Here is a 19,989-nt window from a genome sequence, read left to right as displayed (position 1 = left end):
AAGTCCTTAAGTGGAGCTTGAACTCACAACCTTTCAAATCAAAGGTGAGACTGATCTCAGCTAACACCATCTTTTGAAAAATATTTTATACAAGAGTTATATGTAAGAGTGGAAAGCAATCTGGAAAGCGATCACCCAATCAACTAACAACTGGGTTCCTACTTATGCTAGGTAAACAGAGGCATGTGGCGTAAGGATACTTGCCTAAGGTTTCGCCCTAACAGTGGTTAGTTGGTTACTAGTCCATTCACAAATGCTTAACAAAGTTATCAGTCATAGCATTTGAGGCAAAATGCATGGGTTCATTCACAGGTACAGTTCAATGTTCTGAAGCAAATAGCCCTTTCAGACTAAGTGAAGCCAGCAGTCTCCCGTGGATCAGGAAAAATTAGATTAAAAAGTTGAGCTGTAACTCAATGTTATGAACTACAGCTGTCTCACAAATACAAAAAAGGCAGTTTATAAAAGTTATTGTGGGAAAAAGTTCAAATTTTATTGCACAATAAATAGATTGAGCAATTTGTTTCCACTTACTGCATAATTCAGAGCTGTATAAGGCTAGCATAGCAAATCGTCTATCCATTTGGGTTAACTTCAAACTGATTGTATTAACAGAATAAATGGACAGATGCCCCAGCTAACTGTACTTTCATTCATGCAATGCTGCCACCTCACCAATGGTGCAATGTGTCACTTCTAAACCATGAGAATACATGCTCTGTATTTCTGTATCTTTACTACTTTGAATGCATTTGAATCTTACCTCTGTCTGAACCATATTGATCCTTCTGGAGCGTAACGCTTTCACACAGTTATAGATGTCAACAACTCCTTCCCGTTCTGCCATGTCCAACATAATATCTATAACTATGTAGCAACCTGTTCTTCCCGCCCCGGCACTAAAAAGAGAGAAATAAGTATTATGTTTTCAGACACGAGTCAAAAGCACACATTTCTGAATTACTCTTAGCTCGGTACTAAGAGTTCAACCTAAGAACAAATGTCTTGCTCCTGGTTGAGTTAGATTGTTAAAGTTCATCCCCAACAACCTTCTCATCTTCCCCCCAGGTAAAGTCACTAATACTGAGCTGCAGCTCTACAGTCACAAGCCACATTGGTATCTTGCCTAAGAAACCATTGTTTATGTGTGAACTCAAGTGATGGGTGATTTAGGACTATGTGACCATGGAAGTTATCATAACTGAAGCCTGATCATGTCCGAGATCAACATGCAGAAGCACACACAAAGGATCACTAGATGGCAGTCAGGAAAAGGGAGCTTGGAACGAGACTTTGTTTCTCCAGGGTCACTGAGAACAATTATAGCACAGCCTGATGATCCAAGAGCTGGGTTCGTCTACTGGCTTTTTAACAACTTCAAAGAATTTTTCAAGGGGCCTTTTTTGATCAAAGGTCATATCACATCACACCATCTGCACTTACACTGCAGAGATGTAAACCGATGTCCTAATTTCTCTGGAGGTCTTGGCAGCCAGACTCCATCACAATTTATTTCATATTCTTCTCACCAAACTTATAGTGAAGTTTCTATGCCAATTTGGCATGATTTGGTAAGCCAAACAGTATAAATTGAGGATTGGGAACTTAAGTGTTTACCTTGCATTGAAGTGAGCAGAAAAATAAAACATGCAAATGAAAGTGTGCAGATGATCCTTGCTGCATAAACAGAACAATTAACGTTAGCAAAGAAAGGTTACAATGAAGAACCACTGACCTGCAGTGCACAACAACTGGCCCTGCTCCAGGAGGGTTTGACATTTTCACACGACGAATAAATGCCAGGAGGCCAGTTGCATGGTAAGGAACACCATGGTCAGGCCAGCCAGTGAAGTGAAACTGTTTAACTTCACGAATTTCCTCAAAACCTCGCTAAGAGAAAAAAAAAATGCTAAAATCAGTCCATACGATTCATTCATTTCAAACAGTCGGTTGGATTGAACCCCACATTATGACGATTTAAATAAAACTGACTGGAATACATACAAATGATGTAAACTCCAAAATATTTGATGTCCCTTGCATCTGCACATATTTTCAAATACTTGAAAACATTTCCAGTTTTCAAGTTGAAAACATTTCCAGTTTTCAAGTTGAAAACATTTCCAGTTTTCAAGTTGAAAACATTTCCAGTTTTCAAGTTGAAAACATTTCCAGTTTTCAAGTTGAAAACATTTCCAGTTTTCAAGTTGAAAACATTTCCAGTTTTCAAGTTGAAAACATTTCCAGTTTTCAAGTTGGAAACATTTCCAGTTTTCAAGTTGAAAACATTTCCAGTTTTCAAGTTGGAAACATTTCCAGTTTTCAAGTTGGAAACATTTCCAGTTTTCAAGTTGAAAACATTTCAAGTACTTATCTGTTTAATCATTTGGAGATAAAAGGTTAACCTGCTTGTGATCTGTAATGCACATCAGTTGTTTTCAATTAAGTGACTGCATGTACTATTGGGGTGTCATACAAAACTACAAACAAAGTTAATAACAACAAGATTACATTTGTATAGCACCTTTCACGTTGGGAGGACGTCCCAAGGCGCCAAAACACAGAGGTTGTGAGAACAAGCCAGAGGTTAACACCATATATTGTGCATTTTAAAGATAAGTTAATTTGTCTTGATTAACTGCTTGGTGCTCACTGGCTGTCAATTCATTTTCCTGTGTTCTAAAATACAAATGGCCACACCATATATTTTAGTGATAGATATTTTCACTTGTGTTGTGATTCTGATAGCAAAGAAAGACCACAAAGTGAACTCTAGCAGAATGCAGGTGTGTAAGTAAAATTTACTTTCACATTCCAAAAGACTTTCAGGTACTTTCTTTATATTAATGCTTGCACGAGATTCACAGAAGCAGCCCACACCCCCTACTATTCTAGAAGTGTAACCATTAGAAAATTATGCTTGAAGGCTTAGTTAAGGAAGGTCAGGAGGCTCATGTTGAGCATAAACACCGGCATAGACCAGTTGGGCCGAATGGCCTGTTTCTGTGCTGTATATTCCAATGTATTCTAGCGTATATGGATAATATGTGCCTTTGGAAGTAATGTGCCCATTATGGGTGCAACATGATCCGTATCTAATAACATTATTAAATATATCACCCAATCTTTACAGTAAGATGAAAGTCCATTATATCTGTAAAATCCTTAATTAACTTACAGAAAAAGGGTTCAAAATGACTAAGAATTTGACAAATGCTGGATGCTCTGAAATGGTACATTTATAGAATAAAGTGAGATTTGGTGAAATTTCTGCCTTTCATGTTAGAAGGATATCCCAATGTATTGCTTTTAGTAGGTTTTGAACGCAGGGAGAAAGTTAACAAGGCAATGTGAGTATGGAAGATTGTATCAGAGACAGGGTCAGTGTGATTGAAGGCTCAATAACCCAGGGATACTGATACCAATTGCAAAATCCAGAAATGCTGTCCCAGGAGAAATCTGCTCCACTTACCCTTTCTAATGTAAACGTTCGAACTACATATTCTGCAAGTGGCTCCACTTCCACAAATGTCACTTTGAAATCTCCATAAAGTTCAGTATCATCCGGCCAGTACTTGTAGCATTTGACCTAAAATTTGATAGATAAAAAGAATTGAAAATCTTAAAATTAGCAATCACTTTAAAACAATATTAACTGTGTTCAACGTCTTGGCATCAAATTTCACTGTACACTGGGGTACTGTTGGATCTAATGATATGAACAGTCGTGGGGCTACTTTGTTTTTCTCTTTTTCTTCAGATGATTTCCTAAACTCATCACAATGCTTAAGAGTATCCACACCAGACAGAGATCTACATATTCATGCCACCTAAATGGCAACCTCCTGTGTCTGGAATGGAGTGCATACTCTCTCCCTGGAGATAAGACATTTATTCGACAAAATAAACCATGAGGGAACATCAGTTTTTTTTAAAAAAAGCATAATTTGTTGATTTGCTTTTTCCCATTGAACACAATATTTTTTCTCCTATCAAAAAACTTACTCTTCCAACTTCCACCAGGTTTGTGACCATGACGATACATGCAGATTGTTCCTGCCAAGCCATTCTCCAGAAATCATATACAGTTTCGTGCACGGGCCCTAGAGGAGCAAGGATATGAGGTGTGAGAACAAAGTGAATAAGTGGTAACAGCAATGTTATTTGGCGCAACTTGTCACAACATTGACAATCTGTTTGCTTTTTATTTAAATAAACATGGAATCCTTTCTAAGAGTTTTGAAAAATCCAGATCATCATTTAGAATATAAGTTTCCCTCTTTCTCTTCCCCCTCTTTTTTTTGGTAAGCCGGGTGTATGACACTTGCGAAAACCCTTCACCATGCTTAAAAAGTATCCAAACCGAACTGGGAGTTTCATGCATCCCACCTATACATTGAACTTCAAAAAATACTTATTCGAATGGAATGCTTGCTTTCTCCCAGTAGGGACACATCCTGTGGCCTAAGTCCGGAAAGTATTAGGCAAAGACTGGCAAGACTTGGGAACCGCATAGTGTGCGTTGGGGTACTGCTGGAGTCTAACCAGCTAAACCACATAGCTGGCTATTGAGAACACTGTCTGGCAAGCATTTCCAGCCAAGACCACCCAACCCATTGGGGCTTTAGCTTGCAGGAGTTGAGTGGGATGATTCCCTGCCCCCAGTGACTGATCTGCACTTCCAAATCCTGCTGATGAGCCAATCCGCCCGGCTCAGGAACTGGAATACAGAATCCACCACAAAGGGCTGGTTCGATTCTGACAGTCCGTGCCAGTTCACCTCCAAGGTGACTCTGTTTACAGACCCACCTCTCCATCTCCCGCAGGGAATAATCACAAGTTGGGCGTTTGACATCTGACAAGCCCAGGATGTCAAACACCCACCGAGTGACTATTCTCTTATCCTCTCTTCCCCCTCCAAACAAGATTTTTCAATAATTCTTTTACGTTCACCACATATTCCGAGAACCGAAGAGCAGGCTCACATCAGTGCTGCCATCAGGTTGATAAATCCCCGAAATGCTTCAATTGCTGAAAGCTATTTCAGCTCTTGTCTGATGAAGTGTGCAATTATCATGAATTGTTTCTGCTCATGTGTAAAATCTGTTGGGTTCTGATATAGCCAAGGCTTGAAATGGAGGTGAGATATGCCAAGCTAAAATTGTTTGTAAAAAATGTTTCCTGTAACTGCTCCCTCTTGCACTTGGACCACATTAACGCCTGATACATATTGCACACGGACAAGAAATACTGCAATGGTAATTTTACAAATTGACAGAAAATCAATTAATATTTTTGTATTATTTACTTTTAGAAACACTTCAAATTCCTTAAACTAAATATGCGTTAATCAAAAGAGAGAGATTTTAATTATTCCAAAAAAAGAGGTAAGCATCAACTGAACCTGAAACTTGAGCAGATTAGAAATCCGAATATGTCAATTTATTGCAGGGTTCTTATGAACGTTTACCAACTGCTTATAAAGGTCATTCATCATTCCCCTCCCCCACCCACCAAGCCACTTTGGGTCATTTTAATAGAGTTTATTAAAGGTCCCCTAGATAAAAAGAACTGGAGAAACCCTTCCCCAGCCCGCTAAATTTTAGTTAGTTATTGGTGGTATGTCAACCTGAGCTGGGCAATAGTTCAAAGCATGACACTAGACATTCCAGACAGTGAATCTGGGAATTACAGCAAACTACAGTGGTTCCCATTATAATACGATGGTTGAGATCCATAAAATCCCAACTTGTGCTATATAGAGGCACCGTTAACTGGTTTCACTGTTCATGTGTGCGGTTGGCAGGTTTGCTCCCTGCACGCCAATCAGTTCACATCAGAAGGACATTTCAAGTTCTTCACAAGATTTACTTTAAAGTGTAGTGACCACGTGATTTGTAGGTGAACCCAGTAGTACATTTGTGGCCAGCAATATTCCATGGTCAGGAAATAAATGGTCAACCTCCCTTCTCTTTTTGAATAATGCCATGGGATCATTAACATCCAATTGAACAGGTAGACAGGATCTTGTTTAAATGCCTCATCTGAAAGATGGCACCTCCGACAATGCATTACACCTCCAGGACTGTTTTAGAGTGTCAGTTTTTGAAAGTAAATTCAAAAATCGAGTATGGGGCTTGAAGCCAGTACTTCCTGACTCAGAGGCAAGAGTGCTACCAACTGAGCCAGGCTGGAACATGCTCAAATGAACAAGAAGCAAGAGGGTTTATTTTAGTAAACGGAGGCGATAGACATGTAGAAAAACTACTTATATGCACAGATTGTACAAGAAACAACGAACCAGAAAAGGTTTTAGAAACTAAAGAGATTCAGACTCGGTCACAACAAATTTACATTTATATAGAGATTTTCATGTCAGGATGACATCCCAAAGCACTGAAGTCGTTACATTTAGATATACAGATACATTGAAAACATCATGTTGGAATTTGGATGCATAGACTAGATGCATTGATGAATCTTTTCCTGCCTGAAAGTGTTACTATTACGTTATGTTAAGGCATTTGGTCTTTTCAATTTACAAAAAAAGACTGACATGCATTGTGAAACACTCGTTGCTCAAAAGCAGTAAAGGTGAATTTCCATTATATTTCAAACCTCTAAAAATAAGAACCTACAGTTGTCATATAAATAAATCAAAAATGATCAATTGTTAATAATAATAATCATCCTTCAATTTGACAGAGCTCCTCTATAAAGTCAAAAAAATTCACAGGTGTGGTGCCTACATATTTGTAGGCAAACAATTGTTGCAAACAATTATAGAGTTACTTGAATTTTGCTATCATTCATATCAAAGAGTTGACACAAAGGTTATATTTTATCCTAATTATTACTAGGTTCATAGTTTAAATTCAGAGGTGCCAGAATAAATGGCTTTTGTAGTAATTTATACAATATAATTTAGGATTGCAACATTACATTACACATAATGAAAATGAGTTATTCAAGTTATAGCTAGTCAAAGAAATAACTCTTACCTTGTGTAGCTATGTAATGGCTTGGTCTGTGATAGCCCTATAAATGATACAAAGCTTTGTAAGTCCACATCATCTGCATTACTGCCAATGATCAAATCAATTCAACCTGGAGACATTTACAACTTGTACTGTTAAACTTCACTGATCCACCTACAACCTCCAAACTTCTGCTGTCAAGTGAAAACCTGCTCTCCAATGTCCAATGAGTTTCAGCACATTTGCCTTGCTGTACAATGACTAAAAGGGCCATTACTACCTTGGAGTCTAATTAATCAGGAACTGTTTAGCAACTGGGAGGGATCAATTTGTTTCAATTAACAGATTGCTTAAAGCACTGATGCAAGATGATGCCCAGGTCTACAAATTTATTTCCCTGCTTTAACACCCACTGTATTAAAATAAAATGACACGTTAGTAACTAGAGGACCTATACACTTTGGTATTCAAACTCTCTCTATAGGAAATATTAACAGAGGGCTTCTACCCAGACGTCTGTCCAGATTATAGCCAAAGAAGCTGTGACCAATTTACATTAATGAGGCCATGTTTCCCAGGCTATAAAGTGTTAACCCTTTTGTCTCCATCATATCAAATTAAAAAAGTTATACCGAAGTGAAACAATGTTTTGTTAGAAGACGAAAAACCCAGTAAGGTAAAAGGATCACACATCAAAACTGAATAACTATTGCAAAGCCAGAAAATTTTAAATATATAAGAAGATTTGAATAATAAAATTGCAGTTACTTTATAGGGGAGGGAAAGGAATAGAGAAAGATTATGGTGCATTAAATTCCTAGTCTAAAATATGATCCAACATTTAAATAAAACATGAACCTGACATTTGTTTTAGGATATTGAAAGGGATATATTTTTAAAAAAAGTAATGTGTAATTTTAATCAGCATGATCCAAATATAATCTTGGCTATTCTACACACGTCTGCCTTCCAGGATTTCAGAAGACATTATGCTGAGTCAAATGACACACACTATGGAAAATGCTGCTGGGTGGGAAGCATTAAAAAATGAATGGAGCATAAAAAATTTAATGTGGTGAATAGTTCCAATTCAAAAATTAACTATGTTGAATAAAATCTTTTGGAACCCTTTCTTAGACATTTCTCTTGCAAATGGGATAGGAGTGCCAGCACTAAATTAAAAACTGGCACTTTTATTGCCAAGCATCAATAAGCCACAGCTTTGCTGTATGCAACTTGCCCGTTTTTCACTTTTTCCGTGTATCCTACAGGCAAGGATCGAATCTTAAACTGACTGGGGATTTCAAGTGAATGAAACTCTTTGCATGTATAATAGCAAGTCACTTCAAATTTATTTTCTGCTAAAATTACTGCCAACAACTGCAAGATTATGAACCAAAAGCTCATCTCGAGTACTCAGAAAGGAACAATTACGTGCTCTTCAGTGATCATAAGCGATCAAGACTTGGTGCGACAAATGTAAAGGTTGAGGTTCAATACTTGCACTGCTGGGCTGAACCCAGCAGTGGTGCTGAGGGAGCCACCGGGCAGAGGTCAGTCACTTCCTCATGAGTGAGAGGGAAAATAATAGGCAGTATTCACGAAGGAATGAGCCTCACTCATTCAGCACTAAATTATGTGTGGTCCAGCAAGGCTGAGGACAAAAGATGCCCAATTTTTTAAAAAAAATGTCAATCTTTCTTCCATATTCACTGAAGAAATTTGTAGTGGGACTTACTCATTTCTAAATTATGGATAGTTGTTGATTCAGATTTCACGATTGACAGGCTGGAGTTTGAGTAAACATTCAAATATAAATAATACTTATAGACAAAAACAATGCTAGAGAAAGCTGCATGAATCATTTAAAACATAATAAATTTTGCAATGCAAACTGAAAGGATAATGCTCAAAAATGCTATATGAAAATTTTTTTTTCAATGGTTGCACACCATTTGCTATGATAAATATCACATGGACCACAAATTACATCCTATTTTAAACCTCTCTAATTTAGCAACCAAGATTCTCATGTCTGAAACAAGCCACTCATTGAATTTAGTGCAAAAACTGACTTTTTAAAAAGATACTTGGATTTGAGTATGAACTTGATATTCAAGGAATTACATAGAATGCTACAGCAGGCAATTCAGACCAACCAAACCACACTGGTATTTATACTCCATATGAGCTTCCACCCCTCCTAATCTCCTCTCCAATATACCTCAATTCCCCTTCCTCTCACAAAAGTTTCAGTATGCATTCAGGTACCAATTTGACATTCAGGTACAAAAGACTACAACTAAAAGAGGATAAAAAAAATGTTTATCCAATATGGATTTGGACCTGCATCAAAGTGCTGAAAAGTACAATATTCAAAACAACATCCCCCAGCTGTAAGCCATGTTTTAGGATGACAAGTTGGCATCCTAATGTGCTCTTTCCTTTCAGCAACTGGAAAGAGGGACAAAGTGATCACGTTTTATTCAATTTAGTTAATTTTTTAATTTTATGATTCTTTAATAAAATGATTTCAGTTATCTTTTGAGACGACAAGTTACAGTGAGCCTAGCTGACTTTGACAACAAAACATAGTGGCATTGTACTGTTGTAAAATTTACATGAATGATTCAGAGCGATATTCTGTTGTCCATTAATGACCAATAGATTCAGATATGACGTTTAATGGGGAGGGAAAGGCAGCGGTTCTAACATGAAGTAAACTGTTTTCACTGAATCCGGTATTTTGCTCACATAACATTTTTCTACAAAATCATGTGTTACGCAGTGGAATGCAGAGGGAGCTGAAGCAATAAAGAAAACAAAAATAATACATTTTCTATTGAAATTACTGTGCTTTTCATCGAGCATGGTTTCTCATGCACAAATCCATTGAAGGATTTTTTCAGGTCAAGAAAGCATGAAGCCATTTCGTATAAAACAAGAGTTTTGTAGCAATACTGTGCAAAAAACACACAGTAATGATTATCTATATGCACTTACAAGTCTGCCTATTAGTGCTACCTTCTCAAATTATAAATAGATTTCAATTTAGGTTCACAAGGGTCACAAGATAGGATACTGTGCTTTTTATAATAGCTAATGATCTAATTGATAGGAATTGAGTATACTGAAAGGTTACCAAAGACCTGAAAATATTAAAACACAGGTATTAACTTCATTTAAATTCTAAATTCTAAATGTAATACAGCTACACAAGACGTATGAATGATGAATAATTAATCATGCATGATTACACCTCTTCATTCTCTTCATAACATGTTCATTTTGCCATGGCTTATTGGCATTGCTAGTCACATTCAAGGAAACATTTCACAACTTCAATTCTCCGAATTTTAAGCGACTAAACATGCTGGTGGTAAAATGACACTGCAGTTGGTGATAAACGAGATGTATAGTCCCTCTTAAATCTAATGTACTACAGAATTGATTTTGCATATTAAGAAATCCATGCCGAATATAAACCAATTGTTTTTTTAATTCAGCAGAAATATGTACTTTTACACTGTGGTCTTTTTTCCACATCAGCACGTTATTGTACATTATAACACCCAGGAAACATGCAGATTTGTACTTCTTATGAGACTCTGTGTGGCCAATTTAATTTATTTTATGAGGAGAATAAAGTGGTTATACTCAGTTATTTTCATGGGTGCTGATTGTTTTAGTAACATATTGGTATCTAAAATGAACTAGTATATAAAACTGATAAATAAAACACAACTCTAGCTTTTTCACAGTGATACTTACATCCCTGTACAGCCATATCTACAGCCCAAACCAAAGCCAGATGTGAAAGAAAGCACAACAGTGTCAGTGAGTGCTAGCAAATCTAATTCACAAGGTGCACATTTTAAGAGTTGCAATTTTTCTTTTAGACAAAACACAGAAAAAGAGTTTTAAATGCAAAAGTATATTTTTAGGAAATGTATCTTAAACACTTACATCAATATAATTTGCATTTATGTAATCAGATGTTGGATCATCTTCTAGTGGCTGCAAAATAACTCTGGAATGGTCATCTGAAACAAACAAAAGGAACCATTTATTTCTGTCTCATTTAATTTAGAAATGTGCAACAATCCATGCTCATGATCCAATTTATTCAAAATGTAAAGTGAAGAATCTCCTGTCTTTCTCTCTCTCCTTTCAAATTAATCAACATAAATGTTAAAGTCATGATCAACTAAAGACCAAATTTTAATCTAATTTAAAAAGTAATTTTGAGCTTTTCGATTGCTCAGCAAGTTTATGTAGTGAGCAGCTGAGCCATACAAACAAGTTGAGTCCCTGGTCTGATCGAGAATTTGTGCTGACTTGGCTCATCTCAGCCAGTACACCAGCTACAGTTGGCAATCTGCACAGCCAAGTTAGGAAGAGGAAACAGACACTGAGTTCCAGCTCCTGATGAGTTTCCAGAAATCCCAAATAGAGAGTGGGAGAAAGAGAGGGAGACTGTGTATATGTGGGGAAACAAGCTTAGTTTATAAAGCATTCCATGGATTATGATCACTTGTGCGAGGTTGGGCATGTGGAACTACATATTCGCTCACAAAACGCAGGCACTACACTTTACAGTGTATCCTGCAAAGTGCTATAGGACATCCTCCTGACATGAAAGGTACTATACCAAATATAAATCAATTTACTGTAGAAGTAATGCTACACATTTGCCTTATTTCTTTTGTTATTTCTTTTAATATGGAAGTACAGTTGTCATAATGTAAGAGTGAATAGTGATACATTATTTCCACTGGTTAGTAACCAAAACGCAACCATTTCAGATAATCACAAAAGAAAACAAAAGATTTGAAATAAATTGTAGGAAAGTGGAATTATCTACCACAAACCATAGTTGGAAGAGAATCCATAGATGCTTTTGAAAGGGAATTAGATTGCTGATTGAAAAAGAGGAACAATAAATGGTTTTGTTATGTGGGATTAGACTAGGCAGCTCATATGGAGAAAACACCAACACAGACTCGATTGGCAGATGGGTGCTGTGCTGTGACGTTCTCTGAATCTCTTTGAAATGCAGACTATAAACGCTTTTCCTTGTAGGATATGCCATTCCCCTCCAACAACCCACTTCATGATTTGTTGCAGAAAAGGCACATTAAAGCTGTTTTCAACATATCAGAGGTCAGTTTTTAATTTGATCCAATAAGAGACAAAAAGTTAGATTTACTGGAAAATTTAGGAAAGAAAATATAGTCAGTGAATACAACAACAACATACTGTGGAAAACAATCACTCTCATTAATAATCATGCATTGCCGTGCATCTGATACAAATGCAAATTATGAAGACTGGACATTCATCTTGTGAGGTGCCAGCTTTATATATATATTCAGTTACGAGGATTTCCTTTTAAGTCATCACAAACGGCATACAAATTATTTTCTAAATATGAAATTTAAATGTTGAATGGAATATTGCATGCTTATACATTTCTCTCTGGAGAAATCATGCAGACTAAACTCAGGATCAAACAGTGATCATTACTCATAAATGTCTTAATATTAACAACAACTTGTATTTATATAGCTCCCTTCATGCTGGACGGTATCTCAGTGCACTTGTGCATACATCACGTACACCACATGTAATGAAAACAGTTTACAGCCAATGACAACAGTTTATAAATTATAGCCCTTAGCTGCTTACATGTCCACTTACAAGCTATGATATTTCCATAGCGATTTTTGGTTCTGTTCTGATCTTGCTTAGCAATGTCCCACGATGCAGACTGACCTTCAAAGAAGCTCTGCAAAAAATGAATAGTTTTTGTTAAAAGACCAATTCAAACTTGTTCACTTATCATTTTGCATCAAATCTTCCATTTGCAATCTCCTGTCTATTTGTTAGACCACATCAATTACAGCAATTGCATAATCTCATCAATACATTAAGTGATTATGAAATGTTACATTATGACTGGAATGGAAAATAGTTCTTATGATAAAATATCAGCTTAGACTGTTTGTGGCTCAAGTGAATGCTCATTGTTTTTATATATACTGCTTAGCAACTTTATATCTATGCTGTGTTTCAGACACAAAGAGATAGCAAATTACCAATGTAAGAGCCCAGTTGTGCATTCAAGATGAATGCTTGAAATAGTCCAAACAATCTAAGAATATAACAACTAATGGTATCAAACTGGTACATCTAAGTATGATATAAACCCGTGGGTGTTGACTGAAATAACTACTCACTTCTGCCAAATTGATTATCATGTTATTTGATATGAAGCAGTTTTACCAATTCATTGAATGAATGGTCTTTGAGATCTTGTCACTGGCACCTCACAAAATAGCTGAAGTTTACAAGCTTGTACAAGATTTACAATAGAATAACTAACTAGTTTTAGACAATTAGGTCTTACTTGTATAAACACGTGCAATCTGAACAGTTGTGACAGATGCTCATTTCCATAATGAACCTAGGTCAACTCAAGGACAGCATGGTTCATGAGGTCACCTTGATATTTATTTCACTTTACTATGAGTGGACAGACAACATGCTCTTGAAGGCTATAGATTAACACTCATTTGCATAATAACCAGATAAAACCCACAACAATAAATTGGTCACTTTAATCCACGAGTGTTTGTGGGCCACAGCTGTGCGCAATTGGCTGCTGCATTTTGCCCACAAATGTAGAGGCAATTCAGTTTACAGTATATTCTGTGAAGCGCTTTGAGATGTCTAGAAGACGTGAAAAGCGCTGTATCAAAGGCAAGGATTATTATTTATTTATAACGATCTTTATGTTTACATGTGTTTGGTAAGGTAGTCTTCTTGAAACAAGGAAAATACCAACAATACTTGTAGATTATTTTTCCCATTTACCCTGCCCCATCTACCTTATCAATTGGTATGGTGTGAGTGAGCTAAGTTGAGGTTGATTGCTGTCTACTCTGCAGTGCATATTGACTGTTCTGGATGCAAGCTACCTCTCCATCTCTGTCCCCCTCTTACACGTTTCACTCATTTCCCCAACTCTCTGACTGTCTTTTGTAATCTCCTCATGCTGCCCTATCCTTTTCCTGATTTATCTCACCTTGCCTGTTTTAGACTCCTACCTATCCATCACTGCTCCCTCCCTCTCACTTCCATTCTGTCGCTATCCCAGCTATTCCATTGTGGGTGAACTTCCACATTGACATCCTCTGCCATGTACACCTCTTAGAGCAGCTTCATTTTTCTTTACTGTCTCAAGGCCCACCTCTTCACAGTGCATCTCTCCAAATGCAGTGTGCCCCCAGGTTCTTTCATGTGAAAGGTGGTACAGTAATGCAAGTATTTAGGGTTATTTAAGAGTGCCTGTTATTTTCTCCTTACACATATATTTACACATGGTTAGCAGAACAGACAACTTAAACCCCAATATCTACACCTGTCAGAATATATATGTTGTTACAGTATACAGCATTCTGTTATTTTATATACTAATGTGAGCAACATTCTATTTCACAAGTCTATGATGCAATTTAAAATAAAATAAAATAAATAAAGATAAAAGGTAGAAGGGGGAGAAGGAAGATAAACTCTGCAGTCATTTCAGAGTGTTTTCCTTTAAAAGGCTGATGGATTGTTCAAGTCAATGTGCAAGATCCGATACAAGATTATTATTTGCATGTATCCCTCATATCAAGTGTTAGTAGCGCTATTTAGAAAATTTGCTTGAGCAAACAGGAAATTGCACAGAAACAATAGATATCTACGGGAAGTATGGTCAGTAAAATGACTGCTGACAGCACAGTGTTACATTATTTCAAACAGTTCCAAGGCTGAGGTTTTAACATGTTAACATGCTGAACAAATTTTTTGAAGTGGTAATATAGCAAAGAAACCAATATGTTTTACTGCAGTACTCAAAACACAGCCTATACTGACTCCATACCTGTGACTGTGGAAGAGATCTTTGTTATTCTGTATCATAAAATCAGATAGACCATTTTATAGAAAGGTTGCTTAAAATAATTAGAGTAGTTAGCACCATATTAAAGTGAATCCCCTTCCTTAATTTATAAACGCAACTTTTTTTTAAAAGTTTAAAAGGCTGGGTAGGACAAGACTGCCTGGACTGCCTATAAATTAAAATAATTGAATGCATTTCACCGTTAATAAAGAGCATCACAACTGTTAAGACTTTTTGAAGATAGGATGTACTGTAAAACCTCAAAAGATCATACTTCAAATGACACTAACTATGCAGTCTTTGGGCTGTTCATTCTCAGTCCTTGAGTTTTATGGATTGGTAATAGTGAAGAAAGTATTGCATTTATATGCAGAGCATCAAAAGAAGTATAGACTATTGGCTGATTGCAGAAGAACCTCAGCCTTCTATCGGCTGTGCAAGGTCATTCAGCACGGAAGAAAATGAGACATGAATCAACTATCAATGTCATGCCCAGAACCAATATGACATTTTCACAAACATTCCTGAAGTTCTGTGCACTGTTATTCCTCATTTGCATTGTATTTACCCTTCCATCTACGTCACACTAGCATGCAAATGCATCAAACACCAAACAGGATAACATGGTCTAAATTAAAGATAACGGAAAACAAAATGCTATTTAAAAAAGCACTGAATATTAACAGAATGGTTTGTGTCATGTACAAATACGCTGCCATGAGAGTGAAGCTGTAAATCAACCTCTGTGTGCTATTAGCATTCATGAAGCGCTCAAATATCGTTCTTCAGCTATTTATCACCAGAGAAACTGCTTGATTGAAAAGACAACCTTGTAACTGTCTCGCCCTTTTTGGAGGTGGGAAAGAAACAGTGTCAATCTTTACCATTATATTACCAAGCTTCTCATTCAAGCTCTGAGAAATGACATTTTTTCATCAAGGAATATATTTAGCTACAGAGCCAACTTTAACCTCAGCCACGGTCTGACATGACCATGAAACATCCCTGATTGGACACTTGCTACAGAGTAGCATTGCTTGGAGAAAGGAGAAATGATTTGTATTTCATACAGAATGTTATATCAGACACAGAATTAAATATTGCTGGAAACAGGAGTTCAAATTGACCTGAACACATGTCATGAGATCACATGAAGTTGATGAAAGCCCTTTGGCCCATTTGATGCAGAATCTGTTTCATAAATAAGTCCATTGTTCTGACTTCCAACATCCTCCTGGTAACTTGTCCTGCTCCTGAGCACCCTCTACAGAAAGAAACCCTCCCCAGCGTCTGCCTTAAAATTGTCCTTCACAACTCTGAACTTGTGCTTGGCTTATGTAGGCCACATGTAAAAAGCTCAGTTTTAAGGTTGTGCTTGACTTATGTAGGCCACATGTAAAAAGCTCAGTTTTAAGGTAATGCTGGATCTCAGTGACTTTTTATTCATGAACAAATTTTACAAAATACATACCTCATATTCCTCTTTAAAACCATAACCTTCTGATGTCTTCATCAAGTTAATGTGCTGCAGCAGGTCTGCGACACGGATAGCAGGATGCAGTTGACCGGTTTGATACGGAGACTCTGTGGGGTCACAGTGATATCGGGGAACATCCAAAAGTCGGCTGGACTCTGCTACCACGGTATGGTTTTCATCTTGAATGAAGAAAATAATAATTGCCATTTAATTACGTGCAACACTTCTCAATACTACACGATCGGAGTCTGGAGGCACATCACGAACAGGTGTAACTTGAGGTGGGCGGAATCTGCAATACACTGCGTGGTTGTAAAAGTGAGTGCAGCATCAGGTACAAAGCATCATTTTTGAACAAGGTGTAGTACCTATAACCTTACTCTTCAAAATACAAATCAGAGTTGCAATACTTACCAGCAATAGGCACTGCAGACCAACAGATGGAGCAGTAAGAAACACAGATAAGTAAGTTTAGAGTGACATATTCCAAACACACCCACATTACCAAAATAACTGTTTAATGTAACCCGATTATACATTTTTACTTTGAATTCACCTTTTTTTTTAAAAAAAAGACCAAATCTAAACAAAATTGTTGCCTCGGGTTGATCCAAGGATCACTTCGCAATGAAATGGATGGTATCTGTAGGTTGCCTTGGGACTTCCTCCCGACGTGAAAGGCACTATGCAAATGTAATTTTGTTGTTGTTGTTGTTGCAACATTGCAATCTAAAACATAATCAAGGCTCCAGAGTACTGCAGCAGTGAAGATCAAGTGGTTTAGAACAGTCATCTGAAGAGGATTAGAATCCTGCAGCACAACTTTGTGAGACTTGGTTTTACTTATTTTATGACAATTTCTAAGATTTATTTCTTTATTGCAGCCGCACTGGACTAGTGAGAGCTGACAGTGTACATTATTGTTCTTGCTCTATAATGTATTCAGAAAAGACCAATACTTTGTTGCATTAAAAGAGCATTAACAATTGAAGTCTTAAATGATAAATATTGTTAAGACATCGCATGCAATGCACAATCATGCGTAGCATACAGTTCCATCACAAAACACGAGTAACAGTACTTGCAAATTATCAAATAACCTATTTCAGCAAAAATAGAATTAAATGCTGCTTCTAATAATTACTCTTCATTCTCTATGAAACAACTATTATGTCATTATTGGTTAACATTACTCTCAACCATTCCATCAATAACAATTGAAAATAAATTGCTGAGGGTAAGAATCGTTTCAAGAGGGAATCACTTGCACCATTGAACCAAAGGGTTCACAGGCCAGTTTGACAGAAGTGTCAACAAATAAGAGTTAATTTAGCAAAACATTTGTTATTTATCACATCAAATCTCCTTGTATGTCTGATGGAGATTTCTCCCCTCGGACACAGTGCTCAATGGTGATGCCCATGAAGCCAAGTCTTCTTTGGATCCCTGGCTCACGTTATGGCATTTGACTGGCTACTCTCGCGTTATCTCACTAAATGACAGTCAAATACCAAAATCCAGAAGTTCAATAGCATTGCTTCACAATGTAGCCAGTGAGAACATCGTGGTGAGGGGGAGTTCACATCCAACAAATCTTGGGGACATTTGAAGTGAAATCAAATGTATCACTATATTGACCCCATTTTCCATGTATTTTACACTTCAATGATGCCTATTTCCCATGGTTCTGCATGATCGCACTGGCTTAAAAATCTCATCACTACTGCCACCTTATCACAGTAAATGAAAGATGCCATGAAATCTTTGGTGCTATTCAATTAAAATAGGGGAATGCTGCTGCAATCCATTCTAATTGGATTTTATGTAGAAAATTCTTAAAAACAGATAGGGCAATCCTGTCCCCAGAGAAAAATAAAGCAAACTCAGCAAAGCTAGCTGACCCGCATATTGTATTTCAGTGCTGAGATTTTTAAATATTTAAATTTTTTTCAACTTTAATAAGACTTGTCTTGGAATTGATTATTCGTGCAAGAGCTGTAACAGGTTATTTTGTTTATTAGATTTTCTGCCTTAAGCTAAGGTAAAAGCTCTGTGACAGAAGCTCTGCATTATATGTGTTCAGCTGTTTGAATGAGCATGGCAAGCTAAAATAGTTATAATCTTGCTATTTATAATCTTGCGCTTCACCCACGAAAAAAACAATCAATTCACTCTACAGTATATTCTGTGAAGCACTTTGAGGTGTCTAGAAGAGTTGATAAGCCACTATATCAAATGCAAGGATTATTATTCTTAAGGAAAGCTTTCTTAAAAAGTAAAGGATTGGATTAAGCATCAATGGAAATTCCCAGGATCAAAATCCAGGTTTTTCCAACAGCCTTTATATTGTGTGTGTGTGTGTGTGTGTGCGTGTGTGTGTATGGAGTGGGGGGGGGGAGATGCGAGTCTACATAAATGAGTAGGTTGCAGCAGTCTTGTATTAAGTACATGCTGGTTGAGCCAAGTTGTTTATGGAGTCCTGATTCAAAACATTGTAGATGGAAAAAAAGGTTTTAAAAGAAAAAAACTTTCTAAAGGATAAACTAATGATCATTTGTCCAAAAAGTACTTACACAAATAAGGGCCCTAGGAATATCTAATTATTATTGGTATAGACTTGGTCCTTCCGGCTCTCCTCCTTCCCCCCCACACCCTCCTTCCCCTCATACAACTGGAATTGCTGGTATCCCATGAGAAGGAAACAAAGAACACCCAGGGGCACTGTGCTTTTAAGAGGTTCTGCCAGTGCATTAGAGTGCTGCTCGGGTATGTAATGCTCCATTGTATATAAGGTAGGTAGTCTTTCATATTGACTAGCTCCAATATAAAAAAAATTAGATTCCATTTGTATTCAATGTTAAAACACAAAGAAATGTAGAACAGCCAGCATGACTAATTTGCTCTGCTCTACTTCGTGGAATTGAACAGTGCTAAAGCAAGATGCAATGTGATGGTGAATATGCTATGGATGTTGACTCAAAGCAGCTGAGGAGTGGCGAGTGAGGACATTTATTCTAGGACTGGTAAACAATGGGTCTGCGGCACACCAGATGGGGAGAGAATGGATAAGCTATATCTCCGGGTAATCCAATTGTTTTAGTAGAGGAAGAGAGCAAACATGTTGTTGTGTATGAACAGCTTGCCATAATTTGTTTCCACATGAACACAACAGAATGATCCTCTGCACTGCAGTGCAATAACCCTCGATCTCCTGAAATGGAAAGTTCCTTTGGACTTCTCACCAGTTTCCAAATCATCATGATTTCTCTTGGAACTTTCTACAGGCCAAGCAAAATCTTATTTTAGGTCTTTGTGCCTAGCAGAATTATTATTATTACTTACATACAATGGACAGGGGGTGACTGCCTGACTGAAATGACACTGCAATGGTATGAAGGCAATGTATCCCCTCCCCCCATTCCAACCCCCTGGGATTGCAGCAATACCTATTTCTATAAGAAATGAATGTAATTTGAGATAGCAATGGCAATTGTAAAATTCCAATGCATTTTTGGTTAGTTGCAAGAATAGTTTCATTCAAAATTGAAAGCACTTTTTCCCCATTCCTCCCTTGGGGTAAAAGTCTA

General features: G+C 37.1%; 1 protein-coding gene across 9 annotated transcripts in view; it reads right to left on the bottom strand.

The window, feature by feature from the left end:
• The window catches only part of ptprk (protein tyrosine phosphatase receptor type K), a 367,918-nt gene that overhangs the window by 27,089 nt on the left and 320,840 nt on the right, over positions 1-19,989 (bottom strand). For 5 of the 9 annotated variants that reach the window (XM_042333765.1, XM_042333768.1, XM_042333771.1 and 2 more), the window contains 8 exons: positions 16,397-16,581; positions 12,678-12,765; positions 10,944-11,020; positions 7,002-7,038; positions 4,006-4,103; positions 3,473-3,589; positions 1,736-1,890; positions 764-899 (listed from right to left, as the gene is read on the bottom strand). In XM_042333765.1, coding sequence (XP_042189699.1) covers positions 764-899; positions 1,736-1,890; positions 3,473-3,589; positions 4,006-4,103; positions 7,002-7,038; positions 10,944-11,020; positions 12,678-12,765; positions 16,397-16,581 — 893 coding nt within the window. Of the gene's footprint in view, positions 1-763; positions 900-1,735; positions 1,891-3,472; positions 3,590-4,005; positions 4,104-7,001; positions 7,039-10,748; positions 10,767-10,943; positions 11,021-12,665; positions 12,766-16,396; positions 16,582-16,816; positions 16,829-19,989 lie in introns of all 9 variants that reach the window. The other 4 variants (XM_042333767.1, XM_042333770.1, XM_042333764.1 and 1 more) reach the window with 3 other exon arrangements.

The sequence above is a fragment of the Callorhinchus milii genome, unplaced genomic scaffold (assembly GCF_018977255.1).
Source record: "Callorhinchus milii isolate IMCB2004 unplaced genomic scaffold, IMCB_Cmil_1.0 Scaffold3, whole genome shotgun sequence".
Classification (NCBI taxonomy): Eukaryota; Metazoa; Chordata; class Chondrichthyes; order Chimaeriformes; family Callorhinchidae; genus Callorhinchus; species Callorhinchus milii.
This window is presented reverse-complemented; position numbering and strand designations above follow the sequence as displayed.